General features: G+C 37.4%; 2 protein-coding genes across 3 annotated transcripts; both read left to right on the plus strand.

The window, feature by feature from the left end:
* Positions 1 to 336: 336 nt before the first annotated feature.
* Positions 337 to 21,299, plus strand: LOC126977277 (E3 ubiquitin-protein transferase MAEA). The gene is made up of 8 exons (XM_050826034.1): positions 337 to 552; positions 3,188 to 3,340; positions 4,497 to 4,640; positions 7,254 to 7,383; positions 8,987 to 9,123; positions 11,053 to 11,191; positions 16,047 to 16,381; positions 21,055 to 21,299. Exons 1-8 carry the CDS (start codon positions 514 to 516, stop codon positions 21,151 to 21,153), a joined length of 1,176 nt encoding a protein of 391 aa, XP_050681991.1. The 5' UTR covers positions 337 to 513; the 3' UTR covers positions 21,154 to 21,299.
* On the plus strand, positions 11,425 to 14,365 carry LOC126977288 (uncharacterized). 2 transcript variants are annotated; one of them, XM_050826053.1, is made up of 2 exons: positions 11,425 to 11,844; positions 13,464 to 14,365. In XM_050826053.1, exons 1-2 carry the CDS (start codon positions 11,670 to 11,672, stop codon positions 14,312 to 14,314), a joined length of 1,026 nt encoding a protein of 341 aa, XP_050682010.1. In that variant the 5' UTR covers positions 11,425 to 11,669; the 3' UTR covers positions 14,315 to 14,365. The 2 variants fall into 2 exon arrangements, with proteins under 2 accessions (XP_050682010.1, XP_050682011.1); XM_050826054.1 differs by lacking the exon at positions 11,425 to 11,844 and having other exon boundaries at positions 12,304 to 14,365.
* Positions 21,300 to 23,197: the final 1,898 nt, after the last annotated feature.

Below are 23,197 nucleotides of genomic sequence, written 5' to 3' on the forward strand. Positions count from 1 at the left end.
AAAATCATTTTTGAATAAACATAGTTATGCGAAAATAAAATACCTTTTATTATCAAAACCAAAACGGCCACTAGTACCTACCAATTTAAAAAGTAAGTGCAGTATATGCACTTATGCATAGTTTTTAACTGAGACGAAGGTGCTGAACCCTTCGTGTCTCCGACTCGCACTTGACGGTCCGTGGGACGGTTCGACGGTGTGGTACGAGGCGCCCACCAGACCGTCCGATTGTCCGTCCTTACCAAATCCGACCATGTATTTAGCCTATTAGAGTAGGTAAATATTACAATATTATTCGTTGTAAGCTACTCTACAGAGTACAACACTTTTCCTTAATCCATTGTTGATTGTTCATGCGATCTTGTGCTAATATATTCTTAGCATCCGATCAGCTGTGTTTTGTTTTCTTTTGACGAGGCCATCTTTTTTGAGATATTTTTAAACAATACACTTACCTACATATGTTACATACATACCTAGTTAAATTAATATAATTACTTGCGAGGTACCAATATGAACGAACTTAAATCTTTAGAGCACGCTACACTTAAGGTAAGTTATTCATATAGAGAAATTCGTGTTTTTTGTGTATTACTTCTAACTAGAATGTAAACATACATATAAATGTCGCGTCATTCCAAAAACTAGCGCAGGTTTTCTGTATTTTATAAAAATTATATTTGACGATAATTATATGCATGAGTCGTAGTACAAATGAATTGATGCAGTTTCCTTGAAGACATGGATGTCACACAGTGACTAGAGAAGGATTTGCCTTACTAGTCAGCTGATAATTTCTATTTCCTTGATATAAATGGTAAATAATAATATTCTGAAAATATTGAATAGCCAATCTGTTAAAGGTGACTTGTAACATGTTGTTGCCGTTTATATCTCTTGCTTCTATTATTATGTGTTAGAAATTTTCAACACTTAATTTAATACCTATGTAGGAAGTATTTCTAAAAGTTAGTTATAATAATATCTAGTTTATCTTACACATTTTATTTATAGTAAAACAAATAGCTTACATAGTTAGGTCTTACAAAATAAAAGATTTCACTGGTATCTCAGAAAGGATAGAATTTTGATGAGGCAATTTTTAAGTTTTATTACTAAGTACTTCAAACATTCATATTCTATAGTTTAATACAAAATATTGGTTGGGGATTTTAACATAAAAATAGTGTAGGTAATACAAAAAAAAGAAACTTACTATATAGCATTTTTATACCCTGAAGGAAGGTACTCTGAGCATCCCAGCAGCAATTTTTCTGCCTCAAAGCAATGTTCATGGTTCGGTGAGATGGGTGTAATAGCTAGAGTAAAATGATTCAAATATATTTATTCAATATCACTTATTGAATGTCAAAAACTACCACCCGTTCAAAATAGATTGCCTCAGACCTGAGAAGAACAGGAGCAAGAAACTAAGTGGGCCTTTTTTTAAATAAAAATATGGATTACAATATACTATCATACAATTGACATTTATAATTAAAGAGTCTGTGGGAGTCCGCTTCATTCCCAGTCTCTGATATCATTAAGAAAATTGTTTATATTATAATAATCTTTCCCCCACAAATGTTTTTTAACAATTATTTTAAATTACGTATTACATTTGTATTGTACATTTTCTGGGATATATTGTAAAAGATCATATACATCACCTAACAAATGACTTACTAACTTGACTAAACAGAGTAGTAGGCACATCAAGTTTATGTTTGTTCCTCATGTTAACATAATTGTTACAGTTTCTAGCAAATTCCGGAATGTGCTTATAAACATATAGAACATTATCAAAATTATATTGAGATGCAAGAGTCATAATGTTTATTTCCTTAAAATTTTCTCTTAATAATACTTTAGGACCTTTATTTAACTACTATAAATGAATGTATGTGTAACAGCTATCAGCTCATAGGCCTCCTCCAACCCCTTCCATTATCCAGTGTCACTCTTTTCAAACTTTTGGCCAAATCATTCAAAAAATTGATTTTTACTGATCTTCCTCATTTTCCATTTGTTAGAGCCATAAAGCCTGTCCAATTCATTTTCACTGTTCAAATTATGACCTTACTGCTGTTGCTTTTGATTTTTTTTTGTCACTCTACACTTGTCTTTTATAATATTTATCATGCTTCTTTCCATGCCTCTTAGAGTATGTGTTAAATACTTTGTGAAAATGGTCAGATCTTACAGCTATGTCAGACACATTAATAAGGCATTTATTTTCTCAAAATAGATTCCTTTAGATTTATTTAGATGTCATTTCTAACACTACCACTTCGGAAACAAAAGGAGCTCTGAGAGAGAAGAAGAGGCGCAAGAAACTCTCCCAACATTCCTTTTTGTGGTCTTTTTAATAAAATATGCAATATTGTACTGTTTGAATTGGCTGTACACTTAATAATGAGTAGCTACAACAAGTGTCTGAAGCGAAATTCATTCTGACGTTGTAAACTGTCTGGAAATTATGAGAAGATATTCTCATTGGATCACACATCCTTAACACATTTGCTTATAATTATGGGACTGACTGCGGATAAACAAATAAGAAAAAAAAAATGACATTGTCATTGTTAGATCTTGTGGGAGGGCTGCTGTTACTGATGGATTTATATTTAAAAGGAATAAAAAGACATTGTTCTTTCTCAAAATTTATTGTCACTTCTAGTACTACTACCGGTAAACTTATTTTGTGTAATTAGCATGTATTTGAATTGTATTTTTGGTGAATGATGTTGATGAGCAATCTGTTGATTTTATGCCAATAAAATATTTTAGACTTTGACATTCGGAAACACTTTGAGAGAGATGAAACGGCACAAGAAACTCTGCCAGCATTCTGTTTTAATAAAATATACAATATTGTACATTATTATACCGTCATTTAATTAATATAATATTGTACCATCATTGTTATTGCTATAAAATAATCATATTCTATTCCCAGGCTGTCCGATCAATTAGATATAGAGATGAGGAGTAGTAGGCCGTATTAACGGCAGAGCTATTTTTTAATAAAACAATAAATTTATTTATAGATAATGCCTGAACAGTAGCTGGGATATTATTGACTAATACATGAACAACACACGCGACACTAGCAGCCTTTTAAGTCGAAAACTTTGTCATGTAAAAGGCTTTCATAGGCAGGTTTAATGTACAGTAATTGTTACAGGTACCTTATGAGGTATTTAACAAAAAATACCGCAATGCTCAAAGAGTGCTTGATGTAGAAGCGAGACAAGTGGCTTCTGCCGCGGGTGACCTCGATGCCACAGTCAAGAGGGGATCTACAGCTGGTGAAATTGAAACGTTACTTGATGGAATGGTAAGCCTTCATATGAAGTACTCGCTCACTGAGCTCTATAGCGAACAGCATCACCTCGAAGCAGTGGTGCTTAGTGAACATCGGGTGAACCTATCCTTTTTTTTTCATGAAATAACAGAGACGAGACGAGCAGGAAGTTCAGCTGATGGTAATTGATATGCACTGCCCATTACAATGTGGTGCCGCTTAGGATTCTTGAAAAACTCAAAAAATCTGAGCAGCACTACAACTGTGCTCGTCACCTTGAGACATAAGATGTTACGTCTCATTTGCCCGGTAATTTCTCTACCTTAGGATTCTTGAAAAACTCAAAAAATCTGAGCAGCACTACAACTGTGCTCGTCACCTTGAGACATAAGATGTTAAGTCTCATTTGCCCGGTAATTTCTCTACCTACGGCGCCCTTCAGTCAGAAACAATAATGCTTACACGTTACTGCTTCACGGCAGAAATAGGCGCCGTTGTGGTACCCATAAAGTAGCCTGTATTTACACAGTAGTAGGTTACATTTTTGCAGTGTGAAGTGTGAAGTGCGAAGGAGCCTCCCACTAGTAGTTGAGAGTATAAGTATCATTCAAAGTATAATTATTTTTCATGTAGGTGAGACGGTTCTTTACATCAAGCCAGAGTGCTTAGGAGAGTTGTGCAGGCTTATATCGGCAGCTGATTTTCTCCACCAAACAACGTTAAAGTGTGAAATGCAATACTGTTTACACATTACTGCTTCACAGCAGAAATAGGCGCCGTTGTGGTACCCATGATGTAGCCGCAATCTTGTACAAACCAGCTTCCCACTGGTTTGTTGATCATCTCCCACTTTCCAATCCCCGATATTTCGGCCCAGCTAGTAGTGCGAATGATGATCCTGGGACTATTCAAGTGTATATGATTTATATATAACAAACTATCGTTTTTCTTATGAGGAAAAGGATAACGGAGAGTTCCGGTATCCTGGTAGTACATGATCAGCTCTCATGGCATCACACCAGAATTGTACGTACGAGCTATAAAACAAAACATTAACAAAAAAATGATATTATGTTTGGCACTTTTGGGATAGGCATGGATTTGGTTTCGTAAAATATAAGAAACTGAAGCTAAAATGTTGGACCCACACTAGAAGGCCTCGACTAATTTATCGCTTGTTTATTCTTAGGTCGAGAAGTTAACGACGATGAAACGTAAAGCGTCCGAGTCCACGTGTGAGGAGCTGCAGGCCGCGCTCGTCTGCAAGAAACGACTTGAACATCTGAAGGAGCAGGCGGAGGCCATGGCGGAACCTAACGCACCACACAATAAAGTAAGTATACAAAAGTTTACCAACTTTGTGTTGTATGGAATAAAAAATAACTTATAGGAAGTTCATCAATTGTTCTAATTTATCACCCTTCTTATGGTCTTATGAACAGTCCCCTATATGATATGAACAATCGATCAGCCTACTAGATCAAATACATTGTGGTAACACTCGTCCGGCCGCCTAGCCTCTCTGTTCCGGGAAACTAAGATTGCGCGCGGTATGCGTCAGAACGGCGTGATTTTGGCGAGCGCGCAGCGTTATCTCAATGCGTATTATTTTACGTGTATCAATAGATTGCTTATAATTAGGATGATTTGAGCTAATGTATCTGAAAGCTATTGAAACAAACTATAAGACCATGTAAAATAAACCTTCTTATTAACAAAATAAGGGTCATAATTTGGTGAGGGAATAGTGTGCCGTACGGCACTTTCGATTTAGGTGTATCTGAAAAGTCTAGTGCCGTGGGGCACTTGCCGATTTCGGAAGGCTACTACAACTTCGACACGGCAAATGCAGGCAAAGAAAACATGCCCATACTTTTTGCGTCCTGGGCTGGTAAACTTGTCCGGTAACGTGACGCCAAGCCCTCGGTATGTTAAGTTACATGACTTGTCTAGGACACAAGGGCGTGCATTGGTTTTATAGAAGGTTAAACACTGTAGATATTGTAACTATATATAACTGTGCATCTGTTATTTTGCATATAGGGTCCAGACCGTTTGGTCAATCTAATACGCTAGTCTAAAGAGTGGATGTTCCATAAGTACTATTGAATACTATACTATTGTATTAAATTAATAGAAGTTTTTATTGAATTAGGCGTTACTTTGCGGAAATCCATAATTATACAAATGGCACGAGACTCACGTCACATTTTGGCGAGACGACACGTCCTGAGGATGCCTCGTGTAGAGGCGAAACACGTGTCAAATTGTTTTAAAGACAAATATTGGCGGAATTAACACTAAAGAAAACTTAAATCATTTGTATAATAGAAGTTTGGTTAAAGATTATCGGAACCAAATTGAACTAAAAAAAACTTTAAACACTAGTGCTATATAAATTGAGGTTCTTAACAAGGTAGGCACTAGGGAATTGCCTATATGATATGCACGGCCATGCTAGGACGTAACAAGTGACACAAATTTAGAATTAGGTACGGATAGCGGCATCGTCAACGACGCTCAAGAAGTCCACCAGACTATTCAGGCCCGGGCTAGCGGGTGCTGATGCTGCAGGCTCAAACGCGCGCCGACAAAACACCTCGTCATCATAAGCCGGAAAACGTTCACTGCTGGACAAAGGCCTCCCCCAAAAATTTCCACGACGATCGGTCCTGCGCTGCCCTCATGCAACGTATTCCGGCGATATTGACCAGTTCCTCGGTCCATCTTGTGGGGGGGCCTGCCAATACTGCGTCTTCCGGTAAGTGGTCGCCATTCGAGGACTTTGCTGCCCCAACGGCCAGCGACAATACACCTGGCACCATCAAATAGCAGAAGTTCGCCAGTAAAGCCACGGACCTCTGCTTGACATCCACTGCGAACTGAAGCTGCCTGCCTTGACACACTACTGTGAAGAGGCAACGAGACACACTAGGACACAGTCTCTCCCAATCCCAGCTCCCGCCATCAAATCAAATCAAAATCACTTTATTCATGTAGGTCACGGAAATGACACTTATGAATGTCAAAAAAAATATTTTTTCTTATTGAATCTACCGCTACTTCGTAAAGGGGTGGGCTAATGAGAAGAAGTAGCAAGTTGACACTCTTTTATATCGAGATTACATTTCCATCGACTTACAAATCATTTCAATTACAATATAATATGTAAAGTGATGCAACAAACATACTCAAATGTCAAATAGTTAATGTCTTACCTCGTGTAAGGCATTAACTATTTGACATAATATTTAAAAAAATTGAATGTAAATTAGTACAAAACAAAAGTTATTGAGTACAGTAGCTGCATCATCCACACACACCGTAAATAAATAAAGGTATTCTGTATTTATAAGGGATTATTTGTAAAAAAAAACATATATGTATGTAATAACTTTTAAGAATCTGAAGCCACTGCCACCACATCGTCGTTCCCACTGACAAGTTTCTCCATTCGCCAAAACCCTGAACGAAGTATGTTGGTCTATTCGAGGGTGAGGTTTGTCGTCATGATCAGGGCTGGATTTAAACTTGGATGAAACCGGATGGCACCCCTGAGCACCTGAAAAAAATCCGCCCCAATACTGGAATTTTACTTAAACTTAAACTTATAGTTTATATATTTTATTTTTGAAAACTAAAATAACTAATTTATTGCAGAAACTTTATTATATGTTACCTATATATTCTATAAACATGCATTTACAAATAATGGATAAATTGAATATCTTGAATTATCAATTTAACCAAAAATTATTAATTAACTCAAGAATTAATTAAGTATATTGAGCAATCTTGATAAGACTAAAAAAATTTTTTTCACTTTCAAAACTTTGCCGCCCTAAAAAATTTGCCGCCCTGGGCACTTGCCCCAACTGCCCCTATTGTAAATCCACCGCTGGTCATGATATGCAGAGGCACAGATCCACAACCCTATGTGTTCCAGAGTTCCATGAACCAGTGGCGCCGCGTGCGTCTGGACCGCATGCTGGTGGACTACTTCCTGCGAAACGGATACTACGAGTCAGCCCACCAGCTGGCAGACGCGCGATCTCTCCGGGACCTCACCAACGTCGGTGAGCAACTTGCGACCATACATTACCAGTGGGAAACTCCTTTGCACCGGATGCCGGCTAGATTATTTATAAGTGAAGCAGTAATGTGTTAGCATTATTGTGTTTCGGTCTGAAGGGCGCCGTAGCTAGTGAAATTATTGCGCCAATGAGACTTGACAACTTATGTCTCAAGCTGACGAGCGCAGTTGTAGTGCCGCTCAGAATTTTTCGGTTTTTCAATAATCCTGAGCGGCACTGCATTGTAATGGGCAGGGTGTTTCAATTACCATCAGCTGAACGTCCTGCTGATCTCGTCCCTTATTTTCACAAGAAAAACATTACTAACAACTGGATTGCCACCCCAATAAGGCTCAGTCGAATTGTATTGAGTAAATATACACAGAGAGACATGTTTACATTAATGTTTATCTTCTTGTTCTTGTGCTTTTCCACTACTGAAGGTTGGCTGTCAGATAAAGAAGAAAGAAGAAGAGGATTACTACTTCCAGCGCGTCGTTTGCCCTCTGCATCGCCCATCATTATAAGTTGGAGCAGTGGGTATTGCTCGTGTTTCGAGACGTGGCCCAAATATTCAACTTTTCTCTTCTTGAGTAGCAGTAACTCCCGGCTTCTCGCGACGCGCTGACGCGGTAACACCACATCTCAAAGGCTTCGAGACGCTTCTGGGTTTCAGCTTTCAAAGTCCAAGCCTCACTTAATTATAATTAATGTTTATGATTGACAGCAACTTCAAAATCTTTACGTTACCATGCTTTCAATATATTTACGATGTCTTTTAAAAAAACTTGCAATTAACTTTAAGCATCTCATGAGAATTACAATCAGTATAAACACCGCTGGATGGATCTAAATACGGAGCTCCGAAGTAGTGATCACGTCATCTTGGTGGTGATCACTGCAATATTTAGTTAGAAAGCTAGCTAACTCAGTCGGTAGACATTGTTTAAATAGTTTAGTATTGGAGGTTGTTTAGTGTTGTGATCTACCTAAAACATATGTATTTCTGGGATGACCAAAAAATACTAGTTATGTATCAGCAAGACAATTCGATGTTTGGTACACTCTTCAGACGGTTCTCAGGAACTGTATATTGTACATCACCATTTTTCACGATTTCTTTCGCATAAATCCAAAAATAAATCTATATACATATCATAATATATAAATCCTAAACGGCGGGACCGATTTTAATGAAACTTTCTGTGTGTTCCAGTGAATTTGAGATTGGCTTAGATTCTCAATTCCGTCCATATAATATAATTTTCCTGCTCCTGCTATGTTAGTGAACTTCTCCTAAGGGCTGGACCGATTTTTCAATTTTTCAAATTTAAGACGTGTGTACTGGACAACGTCTGTCGGGTCCACTAGTATATATATAAATATAATGAAAATGGTCTTTGTTTGTTTGGTTTATTTTTCGAAATCCAACGTTCCTTCCTTTTAAAATTCGTCCAGCGATGCGGGCGGGAACAGCTAGTGATATAAGCTAACACTTATTCATAATAATAACCACTTTTAATCGATCAATCGTCCTAGAATTGGAGTGATCGACTCTCAATAATAACCCATAAGCTATTTACATGTTGCCCCTCGTGATCTTCAGACATATACGCCAGCGCGGCGGAGGTGGAGGCGGAGCTAAAGCTGCGACGCACGGCGCGCTGCCTGCAGTGGTGCGCCGAGAACAGATCCAAGCTGCGCAAGCTGAACTCCAACATGGAGTTCAACATTCGCATACAGGTGACGTACACCTACACACTCATCATTTCAGCCGGAAGAAGTCCAGTGCTGGACAAAGGCCTCCTCCAAAGATCGCCATGACGACCGGTCCTGCGTTGCCCTCATCCAACCTACCCTGGCGATCTTGACCAGATCGTCGGTCCATCTTGTGGGGGCCTACCAATACTACGCCTTCCGGTACGTGGTCGCCATTCGAGGACCTTACTGCCCCAACGGCCATCTGTCCGCCGAGCTATGTGCCCTGCCCACCCACACACTCACATCTATCAAGCTGCGACAGCGGGTGCTCCTCCGTACCAGCTTCATCTATTTGTCCGCATACAACGAAGAACAGCACGAATCACTGACGATCATCTCCGATCGGTTTGATTCTTTGGCGTTTCGTAGAGATGTGGGTTCTCATCTGCATCTTCTAACGCATTATCACCGTGAGTGCTCAGAGGTGCTGGTGATTCTAGCGGCTGAATTCCACCACCGCACATTACGTGCAAAGTACCACTTGCATCATGTTGACTTCTGGAATTCCACAACCGCGCGTTTTGCAAGAAATTTCTTGCCTCACACAGCGACTTTGTGCAATCATTTCCCTAACCGATACGATAGGGACCTTCAAGAAAAGAGCATACTCCCACCTTAAAGGCCGGCAACGCATCTTTTGACACCTGTTGTTGCGGATTCCTGGGCGGTTGCCTCACCTCTCCCCTTCCCATGAGCAATTTGCCCGTTTGCCCCCTCTTATATATAAAAAGAAAGACACGAGTAACCTCTCTTTATACAGCTTTTTTTTATTGACACACACACAAAGTACCTCCAGGCTAGGCATAGCCTTTACTATGGGTGCAACAATAATATATTCAATACAGTATACTAACTTTAACATATCTTATAATATATATATATAAATCCAGTGTCCTAATGTTTGTTTCCAGTGAACTCCTAAACTAATAAACGGATTTCAATGTGGATTTCCTCATAGAGTGCAGTTTAGTCCAACTTGAGAGATAGGATACTTTTTATTTCGATTTGCGACCCATAATTATATTTATTTCCAATATTTGTTTTGCATGGACATATTTTCTGTGAGAAAATTCATTGACGCAAGGTTTGACAGTTCTGCTGTGAAATAGCTTCATTATAACAAGAGTGAGCATATTATTGTACGAAATAATTCTTGATGTTATGAAATATTATTGATAAATTCAAAAACAACATTTTTTTATTATGTATCCATGATTCCATGATGACTCTTACATATTTCTCGTATGAAGAAAGCTGAACCACAATATGAGTTTTTTTTTAAATGTACGACGTTAAAACAACATTCATTCGTCTGTGCGATAAGGATAACTGCACCTCCGACGAGATCGTCAAAACTCAAAAGTGAGGGTTTTGTTCCCGGCAATCTTTTCCTCCAAAAATTAACGAAATTTAGGAAACTGAGTGGGAAGAAAATATTCTGTTTTCTTTCTGTTTGTATTTGCGGCCGAAATTATTATAAGCCGTCTTAAGAACTGATTGAAGTATTTAATTCATTGTTCTTAAATAATTCGCCATGTACTTCTGCGTAGGCGGTGATTACATAACATCAACATAATAAATAAAATACTGTTTTTTATGAATTTGTCAATAATATTTCACAACATTAAGAATTATTTCGTAAAATATGCTCCCTGTTGTGTTATAATGAAATTGTTTCACAGCAGAACTGTGCATAAATAAATTCTCGCATAGAAAATATCCAGGATACAAAACAAATATTGGATATAAATATAATTATGGGTTCCAAATCGAAATAAAAACTATCTTATCTCTCAAGTTGGACTAAACTGCACTCCATGAAGTAATCCCCATTAAAATCTGTTTATTAGTTTAGTGCACTGGAAATATACATCAGTACGTACACTCTAAACACATATGAAATACATTCAGGAGTTTATCGAGCTGGTGCGCGAGGAGCGGCGCCTGGAGGCGGTTCGCTACGCCAAGAAGCACTTCTCCACCTATGAGGAGGGCCAGCTGCACGACATCCAGCACTGCATGGGCATGCTGGCCTTCCCCGGAGACACTGGTACAGCCACAATATCGCTAACTAACATGACCGCTTACTCATTCTGATCCACGCAACGAATTTTGATGCGGTATTCAGTAGCAGTTAAATAAGTTTTCACGGAAGGTTTTAATTTAATCTATCGATAAATTGCTTCTTTTAATGGGGGGATGATACCCGATACAAAAAGCTATTTAAATACTTAGCGCACAGTTTTTCTAGTAATATCGTAAAAAACCTTAAAGCACTACGCACTAAGGGCGCTTTTAGTGTCACGCGGATTTGCTCACGCACGCGGGATTGGCCCGCATGCGTAGCATCCGCAAAGAACAATTTCATATAGGTATCTATTGTAAAGCGTGATATACGCACGCGGGACGCGGGGCGCTGTGCGGGGCGCCACCCCGGTGCGGGGTATCCGCATGCGTAAGCACTGCCTACAACTTCAGTGCCCATTTTAGAGTCGAACGGGGCGCAGGCGCCGTATTGTACTGCCGAAATGAAAATCGATACAGAGCGAGTAATCATTGAAGTTCATCTGCGGCCCGTTTTGTGGGATAAACGCAATGAATTATACAAAAACAGGGACGCGAGAGAGGCTGCATGGAGAGATATTTTGAAGGAATTGGCACCTAACTACGAAAATTTGAGCGAAGAGGAAAGAAAAGAGGCGGGTATGTGTTTGGTTTATTATTTTATTTATACAAGCATCATTACTTTATTAATATAAGCATAATTATTTAATTCACAAATAACATCAAAAACCTTCTAAAACCTTTTGAGTTTAGTTAATTAATTATATATCGGTGTTGCCAGGAGACTTTTCCTTCATTGATAAAGTAATCTGCAAATATATCTCTGATATTACTTGCCGACGTATTACTACTTTCAGTCTGCTGCCTGGGTAGTGGTCCCGTAAAACCATTTGTGACAAATGTATGGCTGACCATGTATCCATCCCGTTTCCTTATGAAATTGTGAAGTACACATGCCGTCTTGACTATTAATTGTGCTAGATCTAACTTGACAGTCATGGATCTGTGAAATATTCTAAATTTATTTGACATAATTCCAAAAGTGCATTCTATGTACCTTCTAGCTCTGGACAGACGGTAATTAAATATTTACTTTTTGTAAGGTAAATTATCACGAGCATAAGGCCGCATCACATGTGATGATAAACCAAATGCCTCGTCTCCCACTATCACGAACGGCAACTTTGCTCTTACACTAGATGGATAAGCTACTTCGGGGCAAATAATAGGCAACTCTTGCGGGTCAGGGATACCCAACGTGTTACTTTCCAGTTTCGTATACAAATGACTCCTTCTAAAGATGGTTGAATCGGCGTTACTTCCACTGGTACCGACATTAATATATGTAAAATTATAATCAGCATCACACATTGCGAGGAGCACTACAGAATAATATTTCTTATAATTAAAATATAGTGATCCACTGTGCGGCGGTCGAATCACTCTTATATGTTTTCCATCAATAGCACCCAAGCAATTAGGAAAATTTGTATATGTGAGAAATCCCTCTGCGATTTCTTTCCATTTGATCCCATTAAGCTGTGGAATACATTCAGACTTTAGTTCAATCCATATTATGTAACAAACTTGTCTTACTATTTCGCTAATTGTTGCAATTCCAATCACGTAGGAATAGTGTAGATCAGTGAATGTATTACCAGTTGCCAAATATCTGAAAACAAAAACAATATATTAATAATATTATGATTATATAATATATTAATAATGCTGACATCAGACATAAGACGGCATGCACCGCTCGAATTTTACTTCAGAAGAAAAATAAATACCCTTAAGGTGAAAGGGCACGGAAGTAGCTAGCGCTAGAAGTTTTTAATTCGTTTTAACTACAGTACTGTAGCTACGTTAGATTTCTATCATTTGCCGAAAATTTTATCATAGGGGGGTATTTATGCAGTTATGATTTCATATGAAATGTTCGAAGTATAGTTATGTATCTCATATCTGCTAAAAGTGGCCACTTTTAGCAGATTTGAGATACATAACTGTGCTGTTAATATTTTATAAGAAATCTCCTCTGTATAAATTAACCCCTATGGTAAAATTTCCGACAAATGAAAGGAATCTAATGAAGCTAATTTTTGTTAAAACAAATTAAAAACTTACAGCGCTAGTGACTTCCGGAAGTTTTCACCTTAATATTGATGATGGCAAATTTTATTGGTACTGGTTTTGGGTAACTTGATCTGAAACTGTGTGTACTTTTGCCAACTACTTATTATATTTTGTCATTTCAGACAAGAAAATACAACAACGCTGGCGAACAGCAAGGGACACTTACCAGAAAGACAAGATATCTGAAAAAAATCAGCCATCCGGCTCTGGGAGTAAGAAGAAGAAGAAATATTCTTACTATGACATTTTGACTTTCTTAGACAGTACAACGGAAACTGCCGGAGAAGAGTCACTCTGTGAAGAAATGTCTGAACAAAGTAATTTAGAAACACCTAATGAGTCCACGCAACTAGGTACTTCACGTCAAGAAAGTTCTCAACTAACATCACAACGTAATTTAGAAACACGTAATGAGTCCACGCAACCAGGTACTTCACGTCAAGAAAGTTCTCACCCAACATTAAAACAAAAACAAGTAAAATCTAAAAAGCAAGCACCATCCGAATTTGAGGCACAGTTATTAGAATGCTTAAAGTCTAAGCAACTGGAGCTGGAAAGTGAGGATTTGGCTTTCTTTCAGTCTCTGCAGCCTTCATTAAAAAGATTAACTAGATATCAAAAACTAATGTTCAGAACAAAAGTGTTAAATATAGTTATGGAAATGGAAAGTCAAACACAACCTGCATACTACAGCCCCATACCTACAACAAGTTCTAGTGCTTTTACTGAGCTTGACAGTTTGTCACCGATAAATCAAGATTACCAAACCAATAGTATAATCCAGGATACTTCCAGTCTTAACGACAATGCTATTAGTTCTGCTGCAGTGAATGATAATGAAACTCTTATTTCGACTGAAAGTCGCCTGTTTAATATCACGTCTTATGACATAATTTATAACCCAGCAACAACATCATCTACTGGCGAAAGTAATGTCAACGCTCAGGATACAAATTTACAAAGAAATGAATGATGTAAAATTTGATTTTTAATTTATGAATAAAACTCTTTTTATTAAAATGAGTACGATTAACTTTTTTTCTCCAGTTTCTCTCTAATTGTTTGTTTATTCATATGAGTGCGGTTGTACACACGGCACAGATCAAGTTACTCAAATCCAGTATAAGCGGGACTCCGACGGGTTACCTAAGTATGATAATGCGCAAGGTGCGAGTTCCATTTATACTGGTTTTGGGTAACTTGATCTGTGGCCATGTGTACTTTATCAGATAAAAAAAGGATTGTGTATGTAGTTGAAATCCCAAACCAATTAAGAACTTTTTTTGACTTCAAATTACTGTCATGTGCAAACCTATAACTTTATATAATTTTATAAGTCGCGTGTGATGAAAGGTAGGAATGATTCCACTTTAAAGGCGACATTTTATGAGTGAAATAATCTGATTTTATGAAATTTCAACAATTAATAACCAATGACGCATTACTTTACGATATTTCAAACAAACAATCATTATTATACCGTTTATTTAGACTGGATAATTACTAGAACATGTGTTGTATGATGTCTCAATAATTGACCACGATGGTCAACTACTGAAAATATCATTGATTTGATTTTTCTGTTTAACATTTTTGCAGTTGACCAGAGTACATGACCATATTTTTTTTGCACATGTAAATTTACACATGACAGTAATTTGAAATCAAAAAAGTCCTTTACTGGTTTGGGATTGGTACGTTTATCCTACCTGTTCAAATCCCTTTCCACTAAATCATAGCAAGAAATTAAATATTTAAAATTTAAAACTTACCTTAATGTAATAGCGAGCCTCTCAATCGGTTGTATTGTAATCCTTCGTAAACTGCTTTTTTGTAGCTTATTCTCAATTTTACACAACAGTTCATCAAAAGAACGAATGGACATTCGAAAGTAATTTTTAAATTTACGTTCACTATTTTGTAGTTTTCCAAAATGTGTAACAAACGCCCCAGCAAGAAGCCTATTTTCAAGAAAGGGATCAACATGTACTCTTGTCTTCTTGTTTCGTCGTCTGTAAAGTATGTAAGCGACACATATTCTTCTGACATTGATCATTTTTGAACACGTCTATACCGTTACGCAGCCCGTAGAAAACTGAAACTCATGCTGCGTATGATCCGCAGCGTGAAATTTTACGCATGCGGGCCAATCCCGCGTGCGTGAGCAAATCCGCGTGACACTAAAAGCGCCCTAACCCCCTTATTCATAATGGTCCGCTAACTTTAAAGAGCCGCTAAGGATTGTTTTTTCTCATTCTGACTTAGGTCAATAGAAGACAGAGCGAGAATTAGCAATGCTTTAAGTTAGCTGACTATTATGAATAAGGGGGTAAGTGTTTAAACTTTTTTTTGTTTATGTAGTTAACAGATAATAATTATAAACAAAGAAGAAAATAAACACAATAACATTTTTTAATTTTTTACATGTTATGTAATACAAAGCAATTTAGTGAATTTTTATTTCGTCGCAAATAATCAAACAAATCAAAGGTGAAGCCGACGATCCAAGGGTCAATGTACGTTGTCTGTACAGTACTGTTTACTCTTAGTACATTTTTTTTAAATATTTTTCAATTTTAAGTATTTAATTAAATAATTAATTTTGCGGATAGTTCTGTGGACCAGTATTACTTATATTTTTATTTATTTCATCCATACTGTATAGTAGCGGTATTGTTTTATCGCAAGCTGTCCGCCTGTGGTAGATGTGGAGCCGTACCGGGCGCTGCTCGGTACGTGCCGGTGGGGCTCGCTGGTGGCTCAGTTCCGCTGGGAGCACGCGCGGCTGCTGCACCCCGCGCCGCGGCCCGCGCTGCCCGTGGCGCTGCAGCTGGGACTTGCGGCGCTGCACACGCCGCAGTGCGGCCGCCCGCCCGCTCCCGCCTGTCCCGCGTGCCAGCCCCCGCTCGCAACGCTAGCGGCGTCGCTGCCGCACGCGCACTGCTCGCACTCGCGGCTCGTGTGCCGACTGTCGGGCGCACCGCTCAATGAGCACAATCAGCCCATGGTGCTGCCCAACGGACAGGTGTACGGCGAGAAGGTGAGCAACAACCTAACGTAAAAATAATTTTATGTTACGAGCATGCAGATGTTATAACAACCCTTTCTAATGAAATAGATGTCGACTTTTTTAATACGTCTTAAGAAACTTTTAAATAATAATTTTTTTTAAACGTGCATAAATAACCAAGCGAAGCAATACCTTTCTTTCATTATAATCAATTATTTAATAACATGCGTGTGATTAATCTAATTTATTTTAAGCGTTACTTTCCTGACCTCTTGAATTTGATTCCTTTGTTTTAATTTATAATCTTATTTATATAACTATAAGTGAAAATTTGTAATTAGCCTTCAGGACTTAATGATATACTTACCTACTTGTTAATAACCTAGCTGTAAATTTTCCGAATAGAATAAAAATAAAATAATATATGCTATATTGTGTCGCTTAGATCACTAAGAAACATCAGTTTCAGAACATTCAAATTATGGGTACACCACAGCGGCGCCTATTTCTGCCGTGAAGCAGTAATATGTAAATATTACTGTATTTCAGCCTGAAGGGCGCCGTGCTAGTGAAATTACTGGGCAAATGAAACTTAACATCTTATGTATCTGGGTGACGTGCGCAGTTGTAGTGCCGCTCAGAATTTTTGAGGTTTTTCAAGAATCCTGAGCGGCATTGCATTGTAATGGACAGGGCGTATTTATTACCATAAGCTGAAGCGTCCTGCTCGTCTCGTCCGTTATTTTCATAAAAATAAGTAAAAAAATTCAAGTTGAATACTGAATCAAGTTCGACTACTGAATAGCCAATAAACTTGATCTTGATCAATAAGCTAAACAAAACGGTACGATTCCATAATAGGGGAATGTAGGTACAAGATTATAAACAAAAGACACATTAAGTTTTGTAAAAAGGCTTAAAAAGTATTTATTTTCTCAAAATTGATTCCTTTAGATTTCTTTTTGATGTCATTTCTAATATGTAGTATACTACTACCGCTACGGAAACATATGTTGCTCTGGACTGTACTGGGGAATCGACAAGCAGAAAGACAATTATTGACCATGCGTTGACTAAAATTACTAACCACTTTCATGTTGCTACAAGTGAGTCTTCCCTGTCAGGCCACAAAAATATATATGTTGAGTTAAAAGCTATTGATTTCTCTAGAATGTAAACAATGGTAAAATCATCTAAAATGGAGAGCAAAATCCACGATTTCACCATTCTGGATGAATATAATAATAAAAATAAAGATATAAATATATATAATTAAGTAATCATTCAGCCAAATAAAGAATGAATTTGCAAAAATATATAAGAAATACTTAAAAGAAACCAACTCTGAAATAAATTAAAGACCAACATCGAAATTGAACGCGAATTCAAGAAAGCAAGAAAAAAATTGGTTCAAACAATTAAATGCTAAAATGCTGAAATATTACCATTATGAATTTATGAAATAAAAAAATAAACACAAAAAAATTTGGAAGATGATTAATACTCTCTCAGGGAAGCAGATGGTTAAGAATTGTATTGCCCCAAATTTAAAATAAGACAATGGATCTCTGATAACAGAATCAAAAGAAATATGCCAATTTGAGAAATCTTTTTTTCTCAAATATAGGCACACATCTAGCAAATAATATTCACTACCCAGACTCAACCCAAACTCACAGCTTCATAAATTCTCTGAATTAACACTATACACTGTTAATGAAGTATCTAAAATCATAGACTCCTTAGATCCAATACACAAGCACAGGAGATGATTCAATTAGCACCAAAGCCCTTAAATGCATATTTTTTTTTTATTTCAGATTTAACAAACGGCTTAAATTAATTACTTTCAAAAGGATTGTTTGCAACATATGTAAAAATTGCTAAAGTAACTCCCAATTATAAAACTGGAGCTAAATCAAATCCTAGTAGCTATCGACCTGTATCAGTGTTACCCCTTCTTTAGAAAATTCTAGAAAAAATTGTTTATATTTAGAAGCCTTGATGCATGCATACTTCACAATTTTTATTATACGAGAAACAATATGGGTTTTGAATCAAATTAAATACACGTACAACAATAGATTTAGTACGGGAAATTAAATCCAGAATTGATCAAAAGGAAATAGCACAAGGCGTATTTTTAGATCTAAAAAAAGCTTTCGACACAGTTCCCCACTCCTTACTATTAAAAAGCCGAATACTATCGGTATTACCGGAATAGTCCACAAAAAGCTAAAGTCTTACTTAAGTGACAGATATCAGACTGGCAAGCTTCGTAATTATCAAAGTAGGTACTCCTCAACTTATTACGTGTTCTTCCGGATCAGTACTCGGACCCTCGTTGTTTTTAATATATAAAAATATCATTTTTGAAATAGGACTAAGCGGACCTTTGAACCTCTATGCTGATGACAAATGTTTGTTTTATTTTTATGGAATAGGAGGACAAACGAGCGTACGGGTCACCTGGTGTTAAGTGATCACCGCCGCCTACATTCTCTTGCAACACCAGAGGAATCACAAGAGCGTTTCCGGCCTTTAAGGAAGATGTACGCTCTTTTTTTGAAAGTACCCATGTCGTATCGTCCCGGAAATATCGAACAAGGAAGCTCTTCCACAGCTTCGTAGTACGAGGAACAAAGCTCCTTGAAAACCGCACTGTGGAGGACCGCCATACATCCAGATGGTGGGAATGATATCCTAACTTGTGGCGTGTCGTGCGAAGGTGGAATTCGGCGGCAGGAATCAGGTTAAACAGCTCTTCGGAACACTCCCCGTGATAAATGCGGTAGAAGACACACAATGAAGCGACGTCTCTACGCAACGCCAAGTGATCCAGCCGTTCACAGAGCGCTAGGTCTCCGACAATTCGAGCTGCTCTGCGTTGCACGCGGTCAAATGGATCGAGCTGATACTGGGGTGCGCCAGACCAGAGATGACAGCAATACCTCCATGTGAGGCCGGACCTGCGCTTTGTAGAGCGCTAGAATGTGGGCCGGCTTGAAGTATTGCCGTGCTCTATTCATAATCTAACAGAAGTTATAAAAGAGGTACAAGAGGACCTAAAAATACTTCAAAATTAGTTTCAATATAATCTGCTCACAATTAATGCCGAAAAATCTTTCAATATAATATTTAAAGCCAAAAACAAGAAACTTTCTAACCACCTTTGTAAGGCTAACCTTTGCAAAAATCTAATAAAGAAAATTACCTAGGTCTTGTACTTGACACCAAACTAACATGGCGTGCTCATATAGAACGCATACAGCCGAAGCTTTCCTCGTTATTAGGTTCATTACAGAACATTTCTAGATGTATTCTAGAAAATGTTCGTCTGTTAATCTATAACTCTCTCTAAAAGTCTCATCTACTTTATCTCATTGAAGTGAACTAACAACCCCTTTGAAAACCAAAAAATAAAACAATAAGAATTCTATATCACTACAACTATTCAACACCTCTCAAAGACAGTCTCAAAGAAAAATTTAAAGAAATAAATATTATGACTGTTCATTGTCAGTACATTTATGAAAATTTAATAAACGTTCACAAAAATTGTCATCATTTTATAGTGATTTTCATTATTATAACACTAGAAATAAGGTGTTGCTTGTAACTAATTCTAGGAGGCTTCAAAAGATACATAATAGCTTTAAGGGTAAATGTATACACTTCTATAATAAAGTCCCAGCCACTGTTCAGGTATTATCTATAAATAAATTTAAATGTTTTATAAAAAAAATGGCTCTGTCGTAAATCCTATTACTCCACAGCTGAAGATCTAAATGATCGGACAGCCTGGGACTAGATTATGATAATTTTATAGCGATAGAATCATTTCTACTACAACATTGTATATTTTTGTGTACAATATTGTATATTTTTATTGAAAAGAGCGCACAAAAGAATACTGGGAGAGTTTCTTGATCCGCTTCTCCTCTCTCAGATCGCAATTTGTTTCAGAAGCGGTAGTAGTATCTAGTATATTAGAAATGACATCAAAAAGAATTCTAAAGGAATCAATTTTAAGAAAATAAATGCCTTTTATGCCTTTATACCTACTAAAACTATTTATTCAAACACAAAACTTATGAATATCGAACAACTGTATAAATAAAATACAGGCATACTCATACTTAAAATAATTACCGATCTATTCTCTTTCATTCATAACGAAAAATAAAACATCTAAGTATGAAACTCGATTGATGAATTTAAGGGAGCACAACTCCATTACAATCTTCCAAAAGATATCATATAAGCACCCTCACTTAATTATAAAAAAAATTCTTATTGTACAGCATTACTTATAGTCCCAAAAACAATTTTGCGCGGCGGCCATCTTGGATTTCATATATGATCATCAAATTCGTTCTCTGCACCGTCGAGAACCTCAGATAAGATATCCATATTGTTGAAATCACAATTTGGCGCGGCGGCAAAAATAATAGTTTTATGAATAATAGCTGGCAACGGCGCCTCTATCGTCTCGCTTTTTCGTTTCATCGACTTTCAAACCACAACGATTCTAAAGAAGTTTGACCTTAATTACTATCAATCACTTGAAGCAATGGCTCGTACCCATCAGTATCAGTAAGAGGACGGCCTCACCGCTCCGCTCGGGGCGGGCGCTCCGGGCGACCAGCTACCGCACCCTGCGATACTTAACTTCATAAACGTAATATTAATGATATTTTCAGGCGCTGAAGGAGATGATGAAGGAGCACGGTTCAATAATTTGTCCGAAAACGAAGGAAGTGTTCTGTATGAAGCGCGTGGAGAAGGTGTACGTGATGTAGGGGGGTATTGGCAGCGGACACTCACAACAGAGGGCCTACGGTTTACTAAAGTGGGCGTTATCGAGACATTTCTTTTGTTATAAGTATAAGACTTTGTAAGCACTATATATTATAAATGTAGTAAATAAAGTATAATTATACAATGATTGGTTTTTGTTAATTGTATAAAATAAATAAGAAAGTGTGACGAAGAAAAAATGCATGTCACCGAAAAATGAGAAAGTGTGACGAACACAAAAATGCATGTCACCGAAAAATGAGAAAGTGTGACGAATAAAGAAAATCATGTCACCGAAAAATGAGAAAGTGTGACGAATAAAAAAAATCCTTATCACCGAAAAATCAGAAAGTATGACGAACAATAAATGCATGTCACCGAAAAATGAGAAAGTGTAACGAACAAAAAATTGCATGTCACCGAAATGATTGCGTTGGTCTGGAGGATCAGATTTTATCAGACAAAATTCGTAATAAGTATATCCGAGGCGATAGAATGCATGAGGGCCGAACACGCTGGTATGGGCATGTAATGCGTAGGGGCGCAAACCAAATGACGAGACGAGTCATGGATATGGATGAGGCGAAGAGAGGCAGAGGCCGCCCTGTAGTGTGCACTCGCCCTTATATTATGCTAGCATATACGTATACTTTTCTACGTAATAAACGTTCAGTTATCACTCAGACATTGGTGTTTCACTTACATCCCGATAGAAACCTTACATGGCGATCCTGCCAGGATGCCATGTAAGGTTCCTTTTAACTACCTGGACTGAACCATTAATAAAGACATGACGATACCTATCGCCAGTAATGACACAAGATCGCAAACAGTGGCGATCTTGTATCAGGAGGGCCGACCCCAAATAGGGAGTGTGCTAGAGGAATATTGGTTTTTGTAAATATTGGTGAGGCACTAACACCATGCACGTAGGGGAGAGGAGAGAGCATGAAAGGGACATTTTTGAAATTGAGGCCCTAGTAAGTGATTGAGATATTTCGAACACGTTGGAGTCGAATGGAAAGCCTCCATTATTTCACTACTGGAATAAATTGCACTCATTCCGTTATTCTTAGTTATTTAATTTAAAAAAAATGTGTCATGTCCCTTTCATTTATATTATATGAAAGGGACAGTCGAATGACGTTCTATACATATAGACAATGCACCTCATAAGCCGAAATATGGCACATGCCACAAATGACACCATTATAACCTTCGACTGCTGTTTATACATTTCTGGGTTTACTCCAGTTGTTTAAAATGTTATTGGTCAGTAGGCAGCAATGTAAACTCTATTTCAGTTTCAGTTGTGCATTTTGAATTAAGAACCCGATTTGGACAGCGACATCAGTGGAGTAGCAGTTAGTTATTTTTTTTAACGCAGACAATAAGAGGGTTGGTATAACTTTTACGTTCGTCAGTCTGTCCCTATTTTCCGATCAAGATCTGTTTATTCGGAGGTTTTTTACGTTTTTAATCAAAAATCACACTCATATTATAATGAGGAAAGTTTGTAGGTATGTTTATTTTATATTGGCTTGTGTTTATATTAATAGTTACTTCTTTACGTTCTGAAGGGATTTGGATTTAATAAGTTTAGGTAACCTTTAATGAAAGAAACTAATAGGTACTCAAATATAGTATTTTTTTTATTCACATAAAATAATTAGTTAAACTGGTTATTTAAATGTTAAGTTCTTGAATATCTTTTAGACTTAGATATCTTTATCAGGGTATATTTTTGGTATATGTGTGTTTAGTGGTGAAATATATTTATGCTTATTTGGTTTGTACATTTTTTCACATCTCTCTCTTGCTACCAACTGGCGCCAATTCTCTTTCATTATTGCGTGTACGAGAAAGCTTTAAAATATTAGCTTTTACCGATTTGCAATGTAAATAAGTATCAATTATCACTAGGTAACGATACTTCCGTGATAACGTGTAAATAGCACTAGCATGTAAGCGTTCACGTTCTTGTAAGCCGTTTACATTACACAAAATACAATATTCCTAATCATATGCCATCACTAGGCCTTTAAA

Source organism: Leptidea sinapis, chromosome 44 (genome assembly GCF_905404315.1).
Source record: "Leptidea sinapis chromosome 44, ilLepSina1.1, whole genome shotgun sequence".
Lineage (NCBI taxonomy): Eukaryota > Metazoa > Arthropoda > Insecta > Lepidoptera > Pieridae > Leptidea > Leptidea sinapis.